The sequence below is a fragment of the Neovison vison genome, chromosome 11 (genome assembly GCF_020171115.1).
Source record: "Neovison vison isolate M4711 chromosome 11, ASM_NN_V1, whole genome shotgun sequence".
In the NCBI taxonomy this organism is placed as follows: domain Eukaryota; kingdom Metazoa; phylum Chordata; class Mammalia; order Carnivora; family Mustelidae; genus Neogale; species Neogale vison.
Window position 1 is genome coordinate 11,404,448 of NC_058101.1, and position 13,502 is coordinate 11,417,949.

Sequence of the window (13,502 nt, forward strand, 5' to 3'; positions counted from 1 at the left end):
GGACAACACAGACTTTTACTGTGTTGCCTCAGGACTGTGTCACTTTTCTTACAGTCTGTCATAACACAGTCCTAAGGTCGCTGGACCATCTTTTTATCCCATAGGAGCCATGCTAGTCCCTGACACTGAAGGCACAGCTCATCAGGTTCTGGTTGGCATAAACCACAAGCCAGAAGGTGGGAGATAAATATGGCACAACTTCACAAGGATGCTGACATTTCTGGAGGTCGGGTTGTCTGGGCCATGTCAGGAGATCTAAAGTGGAGAGCAAGCTGCCGCTGCTTCCACCACCCTGCATGGAGAGAAACCAGAGTGCTTGTTGGACTTCTTTGTGTTTCGAAGATAACACATATCACTTGAAAGTCTGCCAGTTTTGTGCAGAACTTAGCGCAAGAAAGGGGTCCATGCCATAGCCTAGGTGTCCCTGTCCCTGGGGCATTGTGACTCAGGAACCCACATGGATGGGAACTGTCAGTGGCTGTAGGGAATTTTCTGCCCTGGCAGGGGAGTAACAGCACAGAACTTCGGAGTTTTCTTTGTGAAAAGAAGTTCTTGCCTTGCTGCTGGACCCTGATCGAGACAGTCTGCCTGACTATGGGAGGCCAAAGTGATAATGTTAAGTTGCTTGTTGAACTGGGTGGTGTATGTTCCACTGAAACCGTAAAACAGAATACGGGCAGCAGCATCCCTGGTACGTGGAGATGGTGGATATGATGCCAGGTTTCAGCAGGCTCTGGAAGGCTCTGGCAAATTGCACAAGCAAGTGAGTCAGACTTCGAGTATTTCCTCTTTAGGACCTTGATGCCTTTCCCTCAATGCACACCGCTAGCTTCATGGGGATTCCATAAGACAGACAAACCAAAACAAAATAAAGACCTGAAAACAGGCGTCCTGCTTTGCCCTAGGTAGTACTGGTTTATACCTGCTGTCAGCATTCATTTATCATTCATGACACCACTTTTCTTTCTTTCTTTTTTTAAAAATGATTTTATATATTCCCTTGACAGAGAGACAGAGAGAGACATAAAGAGCGAGTGCACAAGCATGGGGAGTGTCAGGCAGAGGGAGAGAGAGAAGCAGGCTGCCCGCTGAGCAGGGAGCCCAGTGTGGGCTCCATCCCAGGACCATGACCATGACCTGAGCTGAAGGCTGATGCCCAGGGACTCGGCCATCCAGGTGTCCTATGACACGTCTTTTCATTATCAAAAGTATCCCAGTTTGGAGAATGAATTTCATGGCTTCCCCATCGACGATCGGTTACTGGAGAGGAAAAAGTGTGGCCCTGGTTTGTGGATTTCTTTTTTTTTAAAAAGATTTTATTTATTTATTTGACAGACAGAAATCACAAGTAGATGGAGAGGCAGGCAGAGAGAGAGGGAAGCAGGCTCCCTGCTGAGCAGAGAGCCCGATGCGGGACTCGATCCCAGGACCCTGAGATCGTGATCTGAGCCGAAGGCAGTGGATTAACCCACTGAGCCACCCAGGTGCCCGGTTTGTGGATTTCTGCATGGGATTCTAGCATCAGCTGCAAGTGCGCGGTCAGGGCGCCACCATCCTGCTCGTGGGCAGGACACTGAAAGGTATGTCTGGTTGTCTATTTTGTTTGGAAGGAGAGATGGCCTGAGACAGATTCATCCTGCCTCAGCCTCAGTGCCATATTGGTCAGCGCGTTAGGGCCTTGAAGAGTAAAATTGGAAAATTGGCCATAAGGAGGTCTAGACGGCAAGCTATCAGCATGGGCCTCCCGCGATGGGATGTATCATGGAAATATTTGTTTCTCATATAAATGTCTGATAGAGGGGAGCCACCGTGGAGGAATTCTCAATAATTAGGGTGGCTCCTGTGGGTGACATGTAGCCTCTATCCTTGGCCAACTTGGTGTTTGCTCACTGGACCCGTGTTTGAGGTGGACGTGGTGGCAGGGAGAGAGGTTATTCAAGGGCTCAGGAACACTGTATCCCCCCGGTCAAAGCTGATCTACCTATCAGCGCTGTTCAGTGCCCGGCCTGCCAAAAGGGAGACCTTGGTATGACAACATCCACCAGGGAAACCAGCGTGTACGATCTCACAAATGCTCACTCTCAACTGCAAAGAAGCAGCCGGTGGTATGCGGAGTTTCCGTGGAAAAGCCCACTTCATCAGAGAACGGGAACAATTCGGTTCCCTTCTCATTGTTGCTCTCTTGCACGGTTCTCTTCGTGAGAAGGACCAGTAGGAAAAGGAGGAAACTGCTGGGACTCAGCGATTTTCAATGAGAACTTCATGTCCTAGAGTTCTCACAACAACCTTGGGAGGTGGGTTGGGTCCTAGCTCCATTACAGAAATGAAAACACAGGATCAGAGAAGTAAGTCTCACTTCCAAAGGCTCATAGATGAAGGTCGAACCCAGATCCGTCCGTACGTCTTTTACCGCACTCTTGGTCGGAGAACGTCTAGCTTGCTGGCTCATGTGGACCTCGTTTTCCTACCCTCGCGCCTCTGCCGGAGCTGCTACAAGGCACACACTGAACTGTAATCTGCAGGTCTCCCGCCACAGAGTGGGGGTGAGCGGAGCTCTGCCTGAAAAGAGGGAGACAACAGGGGGTGCCTTGTGCTCCTGCTAAAACTCCTGAAGTGTCCAAGGTCTGGAGGCCTCAGAGCGCCTTTCCTGGACTGTATCCCCAGAACCCATAGGGGATAGAGGGGGGTCTGAGTTCTGTAGAGTCTAAGAGCTGGCCAGGCAACTGGGGAGGAGGTGGACAGAATGGGGCAGGAGGCTACTTTCCACAGGCGACCAGATCTGGTCTCAGAACCTCTTCATTTAGGCCAATGGTCCTGACTGACCCATACCTAGCTTCGGTGACAAGTAACAATCATTTTCTGGTTCCCTTTTTATCCAGAACACTTCACAGGAATGAGCTCATTCTCACACGGCACCCACATGATTCTTCTTGGGTTTCTTCCTCCTGGAGGCCTTGTTCTGCAAATGCTTTCAATACTGTCTGAGAAAACTCATCTGACCCGTCCCAGGCCCTCCAAGGCTTCTTAGGCTTCTATGGCTTCGGGGACACCCAGGGCTTGGCATTGTCATAGCATTTTTCACACGTGCTGTGGGTTTGGGAATATCTACCTTGCAGTGTTGTTGTGAGATAATATATGTTAAGTAGGTGATTTCGTCCAGAGTGGCCGTTTCTATAGCAGAACAAATTGCGATTGTCCGCTGTTCAAACATTCCCACTATAAGCACTAGGGAAGGGGCTGTGTCCCTGTTGCCTAGCCAGGGCCCGGGACATTGGTAGTTACTCAGTAAACTTTCCATGAAAGAATGAACAAATCAAATAAAATGGGCTGAAGAGTAGCATGGAGAGGGAATGCATATGCCTTTCTTAACCATTTGAATATATGTAAATAATGAACATATAATTCCTGATATTTTCCAATGAGAAAAATTCTTTATTTAAAACAGGCTAAGTATTTTTACTAGATTAAATAAAATGCTCTACAAATGAGAATTTTAAATCCAATATACCAAACTCAGTAATACCAGTCAGGGATTGCTCACCAATCCCTGTTTAATAATGTTTGAATAATATATCTCATAATTCTGCAAATATGTGCCTTGGCCTAGAGAAACATGTTGAAGCAATGTCACATTTCCTGGATATAACAGTGTCATGCTAGTTAGAGAAATTCTGTAATACCAAAGACAGCTGAGAAACAGTGATTTTCCAATGCAGAGACCCATAGACTTGCTCTAATATCATTAATAGTGATTCTAAATCATAGAGATGGTCGATACATTTTACTTCAGTAAGAGAGTGAAAGCAAGAAGGGGACCTACACTATTTCTAGCCACTTATATTTATTAATATATGCTTAGCATTTTCAATGCCTTTGCTGCGGAAGGGTAGTGTGTTAGCAGAAAGATACACTATGGGGACAAAGCTGGGGAGCTTGTGCATACAGAAGGAAGCTGATAATCTCCAGGCTCTCAGGGCTCTTGGAAACGCCACACATCGTGCATAACCTGAGGCTGCTGTGCGTTGTTTTCTGGCATCAACGTTTGCTGAGTGTCCGGGCTCGCTGTGGTATCCGTGGGCGTTTCTTCCAGAGGTGTGGTCACATCAGCACCGTAATTCTCATAAATATCAGCCAATCCAGGGGTCATCAGTGGGTCAGCGTCTGCTGGGGTGACCCTGAGGGGTCCCCCACTCTGCCCAGCTGGGCCTCTTGCCATGTTGGGGTCGTTGCCCTTTGGATGAGCAAGAAGCCCTCCCAGGGCTCCAGGTGCTACCTCTGGCAGGAGAGCTGGGCTTTCTGGATTGGCTGGGTCGAGCTCGGTCAAAGGGGAGCCTTGGGCACCGCCTTCTCCCTTCTCAGGGCCTTTGGTTCCGGCGACTGGGGAGTCAAATTCCAGAGTAAAGTCTCCACCCATAGCTGGATTGCGGGGCATCCCTCCAAGGTGAGGCCTCATGCCTCCAAATCCTGGGAAGATGGCTCCATAGGCCATGGGGCTTCCTCGGCCTCCCTGGGGAAAAACCATTGACCGAAGACACCATGATCACATATGATGAAGTATACTATGCAATCGCACGTGGTCAGCTTCGCCGAGAAACCACAAAAAGCTGATAGGAAACAAGGAGTTGACTGAGACTTTGCGTGAGCACACTTCTCACCAAAATGGCTTTGACGTAGAAAGGAGAGGGCCTTGGACTTTTCTGGTTGCTCACTTCTGTGAAAGATAGGGGGACACCCTTTGCCATGCCTGGATGAAAGCGGGAGAAGGAGACATGCGGGGAAGCAGGGCAGAAGCAAGGCTATAGGCAAATGTGCTTTTGGGTAAATTGGAAGGGGAGATGAACCATGAGAGACTATGGACTCTGAAAAACAATCTGAGGGGTTTGAAGTGGCGGGGGCGTGGGAGGTTGGGGTACCAGGTGGTGGGTATTATAGAGGGCACAGCTTGCATGGAGCACTGGGTGTGGTGAAAAAATAATGAATACTGTTTTTCTGAAAATAAATAAATTGGAAAAAAAAAGAAAAAAAAAGAAAAAATATGTAAAAAATATGAAATATGTAAAAATAAAAATATGTAAAAAAAAGAGAGTTTGAATTTAATGTTAAGAATACAATAAGCAGGCAAAATAGACAATACCATCATAAAACACAGAAAAATGGATCCGTTGCTGAGTTTGTTGAGGGATGTTTTAGAGAACTAGGTCAACATCATTTCTAAAATAATTGAAGCCTCTCATAAGATTTCCTTCTTTCCTTCCTTCCTCTCTCTCTCTCTTCCTTTCTCCCTCTCTTTTTCTTTCTTTCTTTCTGAACATGTGGAGAAAAAGAAGCTTGATGTCTCCGGAGGGGTGGAAATATTTTCTTCCTCTGGACAGTTAGAATTGTAGAACTGACCATATTTCCTTTTTCTGCCTTTGCTGTTAAAAATGCCCAACCCAACATCTTGGGCTATTTACAGTATCTGTGCAGAATCTTAAAACTTGCATTTTTGTAATCTCTCTTACAATTTTGACTCATTTAAAATTTTATCTTCAATTTTTGGTTATATTTATTGTGTTTTTTTTTTCATAAGCTGCAGCAAAATCTTTTGAGCAGACTATAAACTGAGGCAAACTATAAATTAATTAAGATTATAAGATGATAATTAACACTCGCTTGAATTTTTGGCCAGTTGAGTTGGTGGTATGTGGATCCAGTATTCTTTGTTCCTACCTTCCCCTGGATCTCCACTGTCTACATCTCCCCTCTCATATCATCTCCTGGAGCCCCTAGGCTGGGCTAACTTCCTCTCCCTCCTCCCTCTCTCATAGCCCTGTTGCCCTTTATCCCATCATTTTGACACTATCTGCCCTTATATCTACATTTTCTGTTGGTGAGACAGGAAGCTCCTTGCAAACAGAAACCTTATCTAATTTGTGTTGTCTCTGTAGCGTCTTTCTCTGCATCTCGTTCACAGAAGGCCCTCCAGAATGTTGGGATGCCAGTGTTCTGTCACTGATAGCGTGTATCTGTATTTATTCATTTGATAGGACTGTAGTGGATAATGACTTAATTTAGTATGGTGCTTGTCTTGATTTGTGTTCTAACAGATGTAACTGGTAGAAATCGCTGAGGGAAAATATAAAATTGTGCAAGTCTATCGGTCTCAAATTTCAAAGTGGTCATATGCATGGATAGTAGAAAAGGAATATGCTCACATGAACTCATTCATGCACTTGGGTTTTATACTAATCACTTTTTAAATTTTGTTGGTTTTCTTTTCTTTTTTTTTTTCTTCCAATCTGAATATAGTTGACACCCAATGTCACGTTAGTTTCATGTATATGACATTGTGAAGTGTTGTATGGTGACAGATGGGGAACTACACTTGTACTGAACATGACATAATTACATAAACTTGTTCATTTTCTTCTTCTTTTTGACCTCTTGATTTTGAGGTCTAAATGACTTGCAATGCTGTTGAATTGTCGTCTCGAGGGGTTAATAGTCCAAGAGGAAGCAGGAATTCTGTACTAATGATAAATCTCTTCTTTTGGTTTGAGCATATGCTATTCAGTGATAATGGCTTTTCAAGAGTGGTTTCTCCCCTGCTCATATTCAAGAAATGGGGCAAATCCCATGTTCTAGAATGGTCATTGCTCAGAAATGATGATATGGGAAACATGGGGAAATCTTTGCATGTTGCATAAGAATCAAGTTTTTGGTTTTGGAGTCAAACCATCTGGAGTCCTGTGCAGTATATTATTCAATGACATTCATGGCTAATGCCTCTTGCAGGAAGTCATCTGTGACTGCTCTCCCCAGACCACTATTTTAATAAGAATTTGAAGACATTACTCACCGCCATTTCTTCTGAACTCATGATGCCAAGTCTGGCAGGAGCGTTCTGTTCAAAAAGAAACAGGCATCAATAGCAGATTCCTATTATCCTATTAGCTACTCAAGACAAAGTTAAAAGTCACTTAGCTTTTCCTGAAGACTTAATGTTAATGCCGTGCCCAGAAGCAGAGTCAAGTGGAGAGATGAGTCATTATTGAATAAATGTGGCCAATTTGGATAATTCAGATAGAAAATGTACCTTTTCTTTAATGCTACTACGTGTGTGCGTGTGCGCGCGTGTGTCTGGCCAGAGTTATTAAAATAGAAAGTGTGGCTCCAGCTATTTCAGTTGCCCATTTAGGCATTCAGAGAATACGGGCTCTTTTGTGTGAGGCCTAGATTTTATAATTTTAGCTCTTAAGATAACATTTAATTTACAATGGTATTTTTTGTAGGATACAGACTTACCAGTTGATTTGCTCCATAGGACATGTAAAATATTCCCGGATAAAGCTAAATATAAATGCAATAATCATTATAAAATGCATTTTCCAAGATAAAATTTAAAGTAAATTGTAGACAAAGACATCTTTTTAAAAAACTTACTGGCGATGGTTTATTTTGTGGCATTGGTCCCCGAGATATCAAACGGGCTATTTGGAACACCTTTAAGTGGTAGAAATCAGAATCAGTAATTGATTTTTGCTATAACTTAGGAAAGCCTCCCATTATGGCCATTTCTAAGAGTTACAGAAAATAGCATTTTCTGGCTCATTAGCATACCAAATAAGTATTTAATATTTAAGAAAACAAAGGAAAGCATTATACTTCACATTCATGGATAAATGGGGCAATGAACATTTTGCACTCTTCTTTCTTGAAGTATAGATATTTCCCCCAAGAAAGCGTCTCACTGAGATCTGTACTTACCGATGGACCTTGCAGATCCGCAAAATCCATTCCTGGTAGCTGTATTACAGATAAACATGAAAGTTACTAACCCATAAAAATAGAACTGGATACACTCTTATCTTATTTATGACTATGAGAAAACAATCTAAAATGAGTTTCCTGATTTTCACTTTCATTTAGTCTTGGACAGTACACCCAAGAGATAACAACTGGGTTTTACTGTCATGTCTCAAGTGCACGGGCCGGGAGACAGGGCTTGTCTACCACGAATTTGCTTTGTTTTGCAGAGTAGAAAGCAATGAGTTTGGGAATCAGAGCATGCCAGGTTGGTTTGAATCCTGGTGCGGCCACTGAATTATTTGGTAATACCGGGAACATTTTATAACTTGTCAAAGTCTTCTTTTTAAAAGGGATGATAATATCTATCTTTATAAGAATATCATCAGGATAATATGGGAACTGTCAAACACCTGCCACATACTTGTTACATGGTACCTTCCTTTCTTCCCACTGCTCTGGTCTCTACGTTATTACATGATCACCTTCTCGCTACGAGACAGAGAAATAATAATCCCAAATGCTACTTGCAATGCTGTGGGATCAATCACTTCTTTCAGTCCTTCCAACAAAGAAAAACATCCCGATGATAGGAAGAGCGGGCTTCTCTGGGCTGCCCTATTTCCTCTGAAAGCTTTCATCTTTTTGCAGCTAAGGAACGATCTTCTAGGCACGGTATCTTTTAGGATCCATGCCTTGTCTCTGATGACAGAGGACAGGAATGGAAATTTCTGTACTACTCCCAGATATGTCAGCTGCTTAAAAACATATCTGTATTGTCGTACATTATGCCTGGAAGTTCCGATTATTGAAACGGGCTCCGCAAATCAGTTTTCCTTCTCTGAGTTAGTGGGGAAGCCTGATTTGACTTCAGAGAAGGGGAATTACCTCGGCTTTTGGTGGCTTGTCTGTCGGCGCCACCTGCTGTTCGAGCATCGGCCCTTCTGCCTGCTGCAAGGGCGGTTGTCCCTGGTAAGCCGGAGGCTGAGGTCCTCCCTTCTGCGGGGCGGTGTCCTGGACGTCGGTCACAAGAGCGGACTGGAGGAAGGGTTTCTGTCCTGGCTGCTGAGGCTGCAGGGATGGCTGCGATGGGAGAGGTGGGGGATGCACAGGCAAAGAATATTCATACTGCAGAGAAATTTGAGAGGCGTGTCAGGAAGGGAGCGCTCTCTGAGCTGTGGTATTTAGAAGTTCTAAAGCAAAGGGCTTGAGAAAAGTTCTGCTTGCAGGAGAGTCTCGGGGAATTGTCTTGGAGCTATGTTTATGTAGGAAGCACCGATTTATGTGCAGGCAGGGTTATGGGGGGGAGGGGGGTCTGCTCTGTCTCCCTGGCTTCCTCTGGGACTACCTGAGCTCAAGAACACGGAGAACTATTGGACTTCCCGGTGGAGTCGTCATTTCCTCCTCCGAGTTCCTACAGGCGTGTCTGTTCTACCACTTTCTCACTGGATCCAGGGATTTGTTAGTTATCTCTGCCCCCAGTCCACTGAGACACAATAATATGTGTTTCTTGTCTTTTTGGCCTTGGACTTAACACGGTTCATAACAAATGCCTGGCATAGGATAAATAATATATATTTTTCTGTTAATGAAAGGAGAATCAATTATTAAATAAAATGCCAAGTTCCTGCATCATGGAGTCCATTCTGGAAACAAGCAAGTGGAGAAACAGTCACTATTAGCATAATTTATGGTCCCGTGAAATGTGGATTAGTGAGTAATGCTGCTTGTCACAGAAGGCCTTCTGGAATCAAAGGTTCTGGTTAAAACAACCGTGTTTATTTGTTCCTTTTTGAAATTAACTGTGGTGAAGGGCTCCTTGTTATTTTTAAATCCTTTGCAAGATCCTCGAAGTGTCCTGGAAGTCTCTCCTTAATCTGGCTCTGCTCTGCCTCTCCAGCTACTACGTATCTTGAAACGCCCACGGCTTTTATTACTTATTCCTCACAATTTGGCACCTTGTCCTACAGGGTCTTGTCTTATCCCCCAGGCGGATGTGAAACTTCATGGACCTTGGAGCCATTCTTAAATGTTTTCCCTTTCACTTCCACTCTACAGTTGGGCGCATGCGTTTCTCAGTCACCTAACAACTAACGGTGAACTGAAGGATGTATTTTTGATGGCTCCAGGGTCTGTGGTATTTTACCCAGGGATTTGGCATCATTTTAAGCACAGTTTTGAATAATTATCTGGGGAATCTTGACTAAAATGAGAGTTGTCCAAGCCATCGTCTGCTTCCACCTTGAAGACAGTTTATCTGTTGTTATTGTTCGTGTTGTTAATGTAAGTCTCTTACTATATTTTGGAGGCCGTATCTTCCTATGTGAAGTAAATGTATAAATAGGTCGAAAGTTTGGGCCACTTTATTTAAAAATTTCCTAAGTACTAAAAACAATTATAGGATTTGATCTATTAATATTTGGATCACTTTCTGTTCATTAGTATGATCTGTCTGTAGCTAGTTTATGACAATTTAGAGAAGACCAAGAGGGGAATATTTTAAAGCTTGAAGTGTCAAGCACATCGATGTAAGTAACCTACCTGTTGAGTTTCATGTTCCCTTGGTCTCATCCATGGGAAGGAAGAATGTGGTGGGAGGAGACCATGCATCCACAAAGAATTAAATGATTTTCCAAAACCAAATCTTGAATACTAAAGGCATGCAGGGAAAAAAAAAAAAAACCACATGCTTTTATTTCAGTATTGGCTTAAACTTGGTTATCATTTTCTATAAAATCCACGGAAAGTGTAGAGATAGCAAAAGTAAGCGTGGCATCAGTGAATTTCGTATGGGTGGGTAAATATTCTCTTCCAACAGACTTCCCTTCCATTCTGAGCCAGACTGCAACATTTCCATAAACTTACTTAAGATTTAGCTTTTTGAGCCCCCTTATTTTGGACTGTTTAATAAAACTAATGGCACAAAATTTGAGCTTTTTTTCTTACTCAAGAAAATTCCATATTGTTTTACCTACCATCCCATCCCAGGATCTTATTTTGTTTTAGATTATTTCAGTTAGTCATTTTTTCTTCCAAAATTTAGGATAATGTCTACTCACTAACACATTTTAAGAGTTATGATGTTGTTGTTAATATCACTACCGCCACCTCCATTAATTCTTGCAATAAGAGATATTTGAAACGCGGTTTACCTGAGAAAGCATGTTTAGTCCCTGCAAACTTCCCAGCTGTCTCATTGTCTAACAAGAAAAAAAGTGGGTTAGTGTTTGCCACATATATTTTCTGTATGATACAACTATTTTGTCAACATATGGTATTATTAGCACAAAGTTTGTGGTGGGTCATTTTGAATAAAATAAAAATAGACACAAATCATTATTGAGAAGTAGAAATGTTAAATGTGGTTTTGCTATTGTTGTTGTTCTTGCCATTAAATTAGTAAGCTTGCTTTTTAAATCACTAATCAAATAAGAGAAAAAGTATCATTTAAGTGGGGCTCTCATTGAAACATTGGAAAATAGCTCATTCAATTGAAATAGAAATTTAACTGCAAGAATATTGTTTCGTTGACTCCCTCCCACTTAATTTATTTTGCCTTTTATAAATCCAGCCCCCAAAGAGGAAAAAAAAAAAAAAGACAAATCAAAATGAAACAAAACAAACCCTTCCTCCTTTCCAAATAAAAAAGGCCTCAAAATAATGAATACAAAAAATCTTGGGGAAAATGGTGACCATCTGGATAGATGACCAAGAATGTTGACAATTCAACGAAAAGTCAATCTCAATTTAATGGGAAGAGATTTAGAGGGCTTTAAGTTGATTTTTAAGCTAGAAAGTGAGAAAAAAAATAACTCAATGAAATTAGCTTCCTTTCAGAATAAGCTTCTAGCCTATGTAAGTATTGATTCCCCCAGATTGTCATGCTACAAATAAATTCTGCTAGGTCTTATGGAAAATTTGTGATCTCATAAATATTTTTCTACTCAGAACTGTCAATATTTTCTATTGATTTGGTCAAATATTTCTATCATGTTGAGATTTTTCTAAGCACTATTATTAGTTATGAGAACTACAGGAAGGTAGACACAGTAGGAAACAGGTACTATAGAACTATAGAACAAGGTTAGTGTGATCCATTGGAGTTCTTATAAACAGCTACATTTTGTAAGGTAAATTTTCTTCATGGGAATATTTTCATATAAAATACCATGAGGTGATGGAATTAAATATAAACCATGTGTGGCTTCAGGACAATGTTTTAATTAATGTAGTAATTATGTTAATATAGTTATTAAGTAGATATAATATATATTAGGTATTAAATATTAGTATTGTTCTGATTCACACACAGATGACATTCCTAAGATACCTGAGAGTTTAAAATTGCAGTAAAATGATAATATGAGGCTCTAATAAATGTCATACACTTCTCTGAAGTTTCTCTAGAAAAGTCCTGACTTCCAGCTAGGAAAACAGAACCAGCCCATGGTGTTTCTCTTTCTAGGACTATACAATTAAATGTAATACTCTGACAATACATACCTCCAGGCTCAAACTAGCCATGCCTGGTGTCCCAGGTTGCTGAGGAAACACCTAGATGGAAAAAAGAATAATTTTGAGATCTCTGTTGAGAACCTTTTTTAAATGCACTCTGGGAATACAAAGCTAACCCAGTGCATAGAGGTCAGCTGAGGGCTTTTGACTTGAGCCTTTAAGTAGGAGAAAGAGGAATTTAAATCATTTGGGAAATTCACACCATACTTAATAATTTTGTTTCCACATGAACCATCTATCCTTTGTCTGTATCTTAATGTAGCAAAATTTGATTTAGTTGGAGGTTACATTGAAAACAAGAAATAAAATAAAACTACAAAATAGAATACCAAGAGTACTTTGTATTCTAAAAATTTATCCCATGGAAAAACAAAAGGGACAAACTTAAGCTTAAGTTTCTTGCACATTTGGCAAACTTACCTGCTTCTGGTTAATGGAATGTGGCTGAGATCATGGTATTCAGCAAAACCAAATGCAAAACCTAACTTGCCACCCATTCAAGGGGATTCAACAATCATCTGTCATCTTTCATGAAAGTTTATTTTATGTAAAAATCTATTGATCTGTGTTTGTATTTTGGGGTTCATATCCAAGATACAATTTTTAAAATAAATTTTAAGTAAAATTTTAAAAATTCTAGTTATCAAGTGTCATTATACTTAATGTGCTCATTTAAAAGTTTTTAAAAGTTGTTAAAAATACAGTTATACTTACACATTTTTTAAAGTGGGAGACATTTTTCTTTCTAAGGCAATCCTTAGTAATACACACAAATATTGGTAGAAAAACATGAAGAATGGAGGAGTAAGAATTAGAGTACATTTTGACGGTCTCTGGTTCTTTGGAAATCCTTATTATTGAGAGTCACAAGTTCTTAACTCCTTCCTTCCTCCATTTATACCCCAAATGCTGACAGAGTGTCCACTAAATATATTGGGATTATTTATTTTTTATGAGTAAGAAGTTCGGGGTTAGATTCTTGAGTATCTTATCTATACTCCACCTTTTGCTTTTTTATACAGATAAAACCTCACCCTCTGGTGCAAATTTCTCCAAAGAATTCAGTTTTAGCAATGGATCATGGGAAAGGAATTATAAATGTGCAACAAATACTCCAGGCAGAGAAAAAGATCAGGTGTGTAGACAGGAAGAGTGATGTGTGTGTTTGTGGCGGGGACGTGAGCAGGTTGTTCAGCATTTGA

General features: G+C 41.3%; 1 protein-coding gene across 1 annotated transcript; it reads right to left on the minus strand.

The window, feature by feature from the left end:
• Positions 1-3,492: 3,492 nt before the first annotated feature.
• AMBN (ameloblastin) lies at positions 3,493-12,373 on the minus strand. Its single transcript, XM_044224899.1, has 9 exons — positions 12,289-12,373; positions 10,938-10,985; positions 10,327-10,437; positions 8,674-8,913; positions 7,747-7,785; positions 7,423-7,482; positions 7,285-7,329; positions 6,839-6,883; positions 3,493-4,507 (listed from the first exon to the last, which is right to left on the minus strand). Exons 1-9 carry the CDS (start codon positions 12,307-12,309, stop codon positions 3,971-3,973), a joined length of 1,146 nt encoding a protein of 381 aa, XP_044080834.1. The 5' UTR covers positions 12,310-12,373; the 3' UTR covers positions 3,493-3,970.
• Between the last annotated feature and the right edge of the window lie 1,129 nt (positions 12,374-13,502).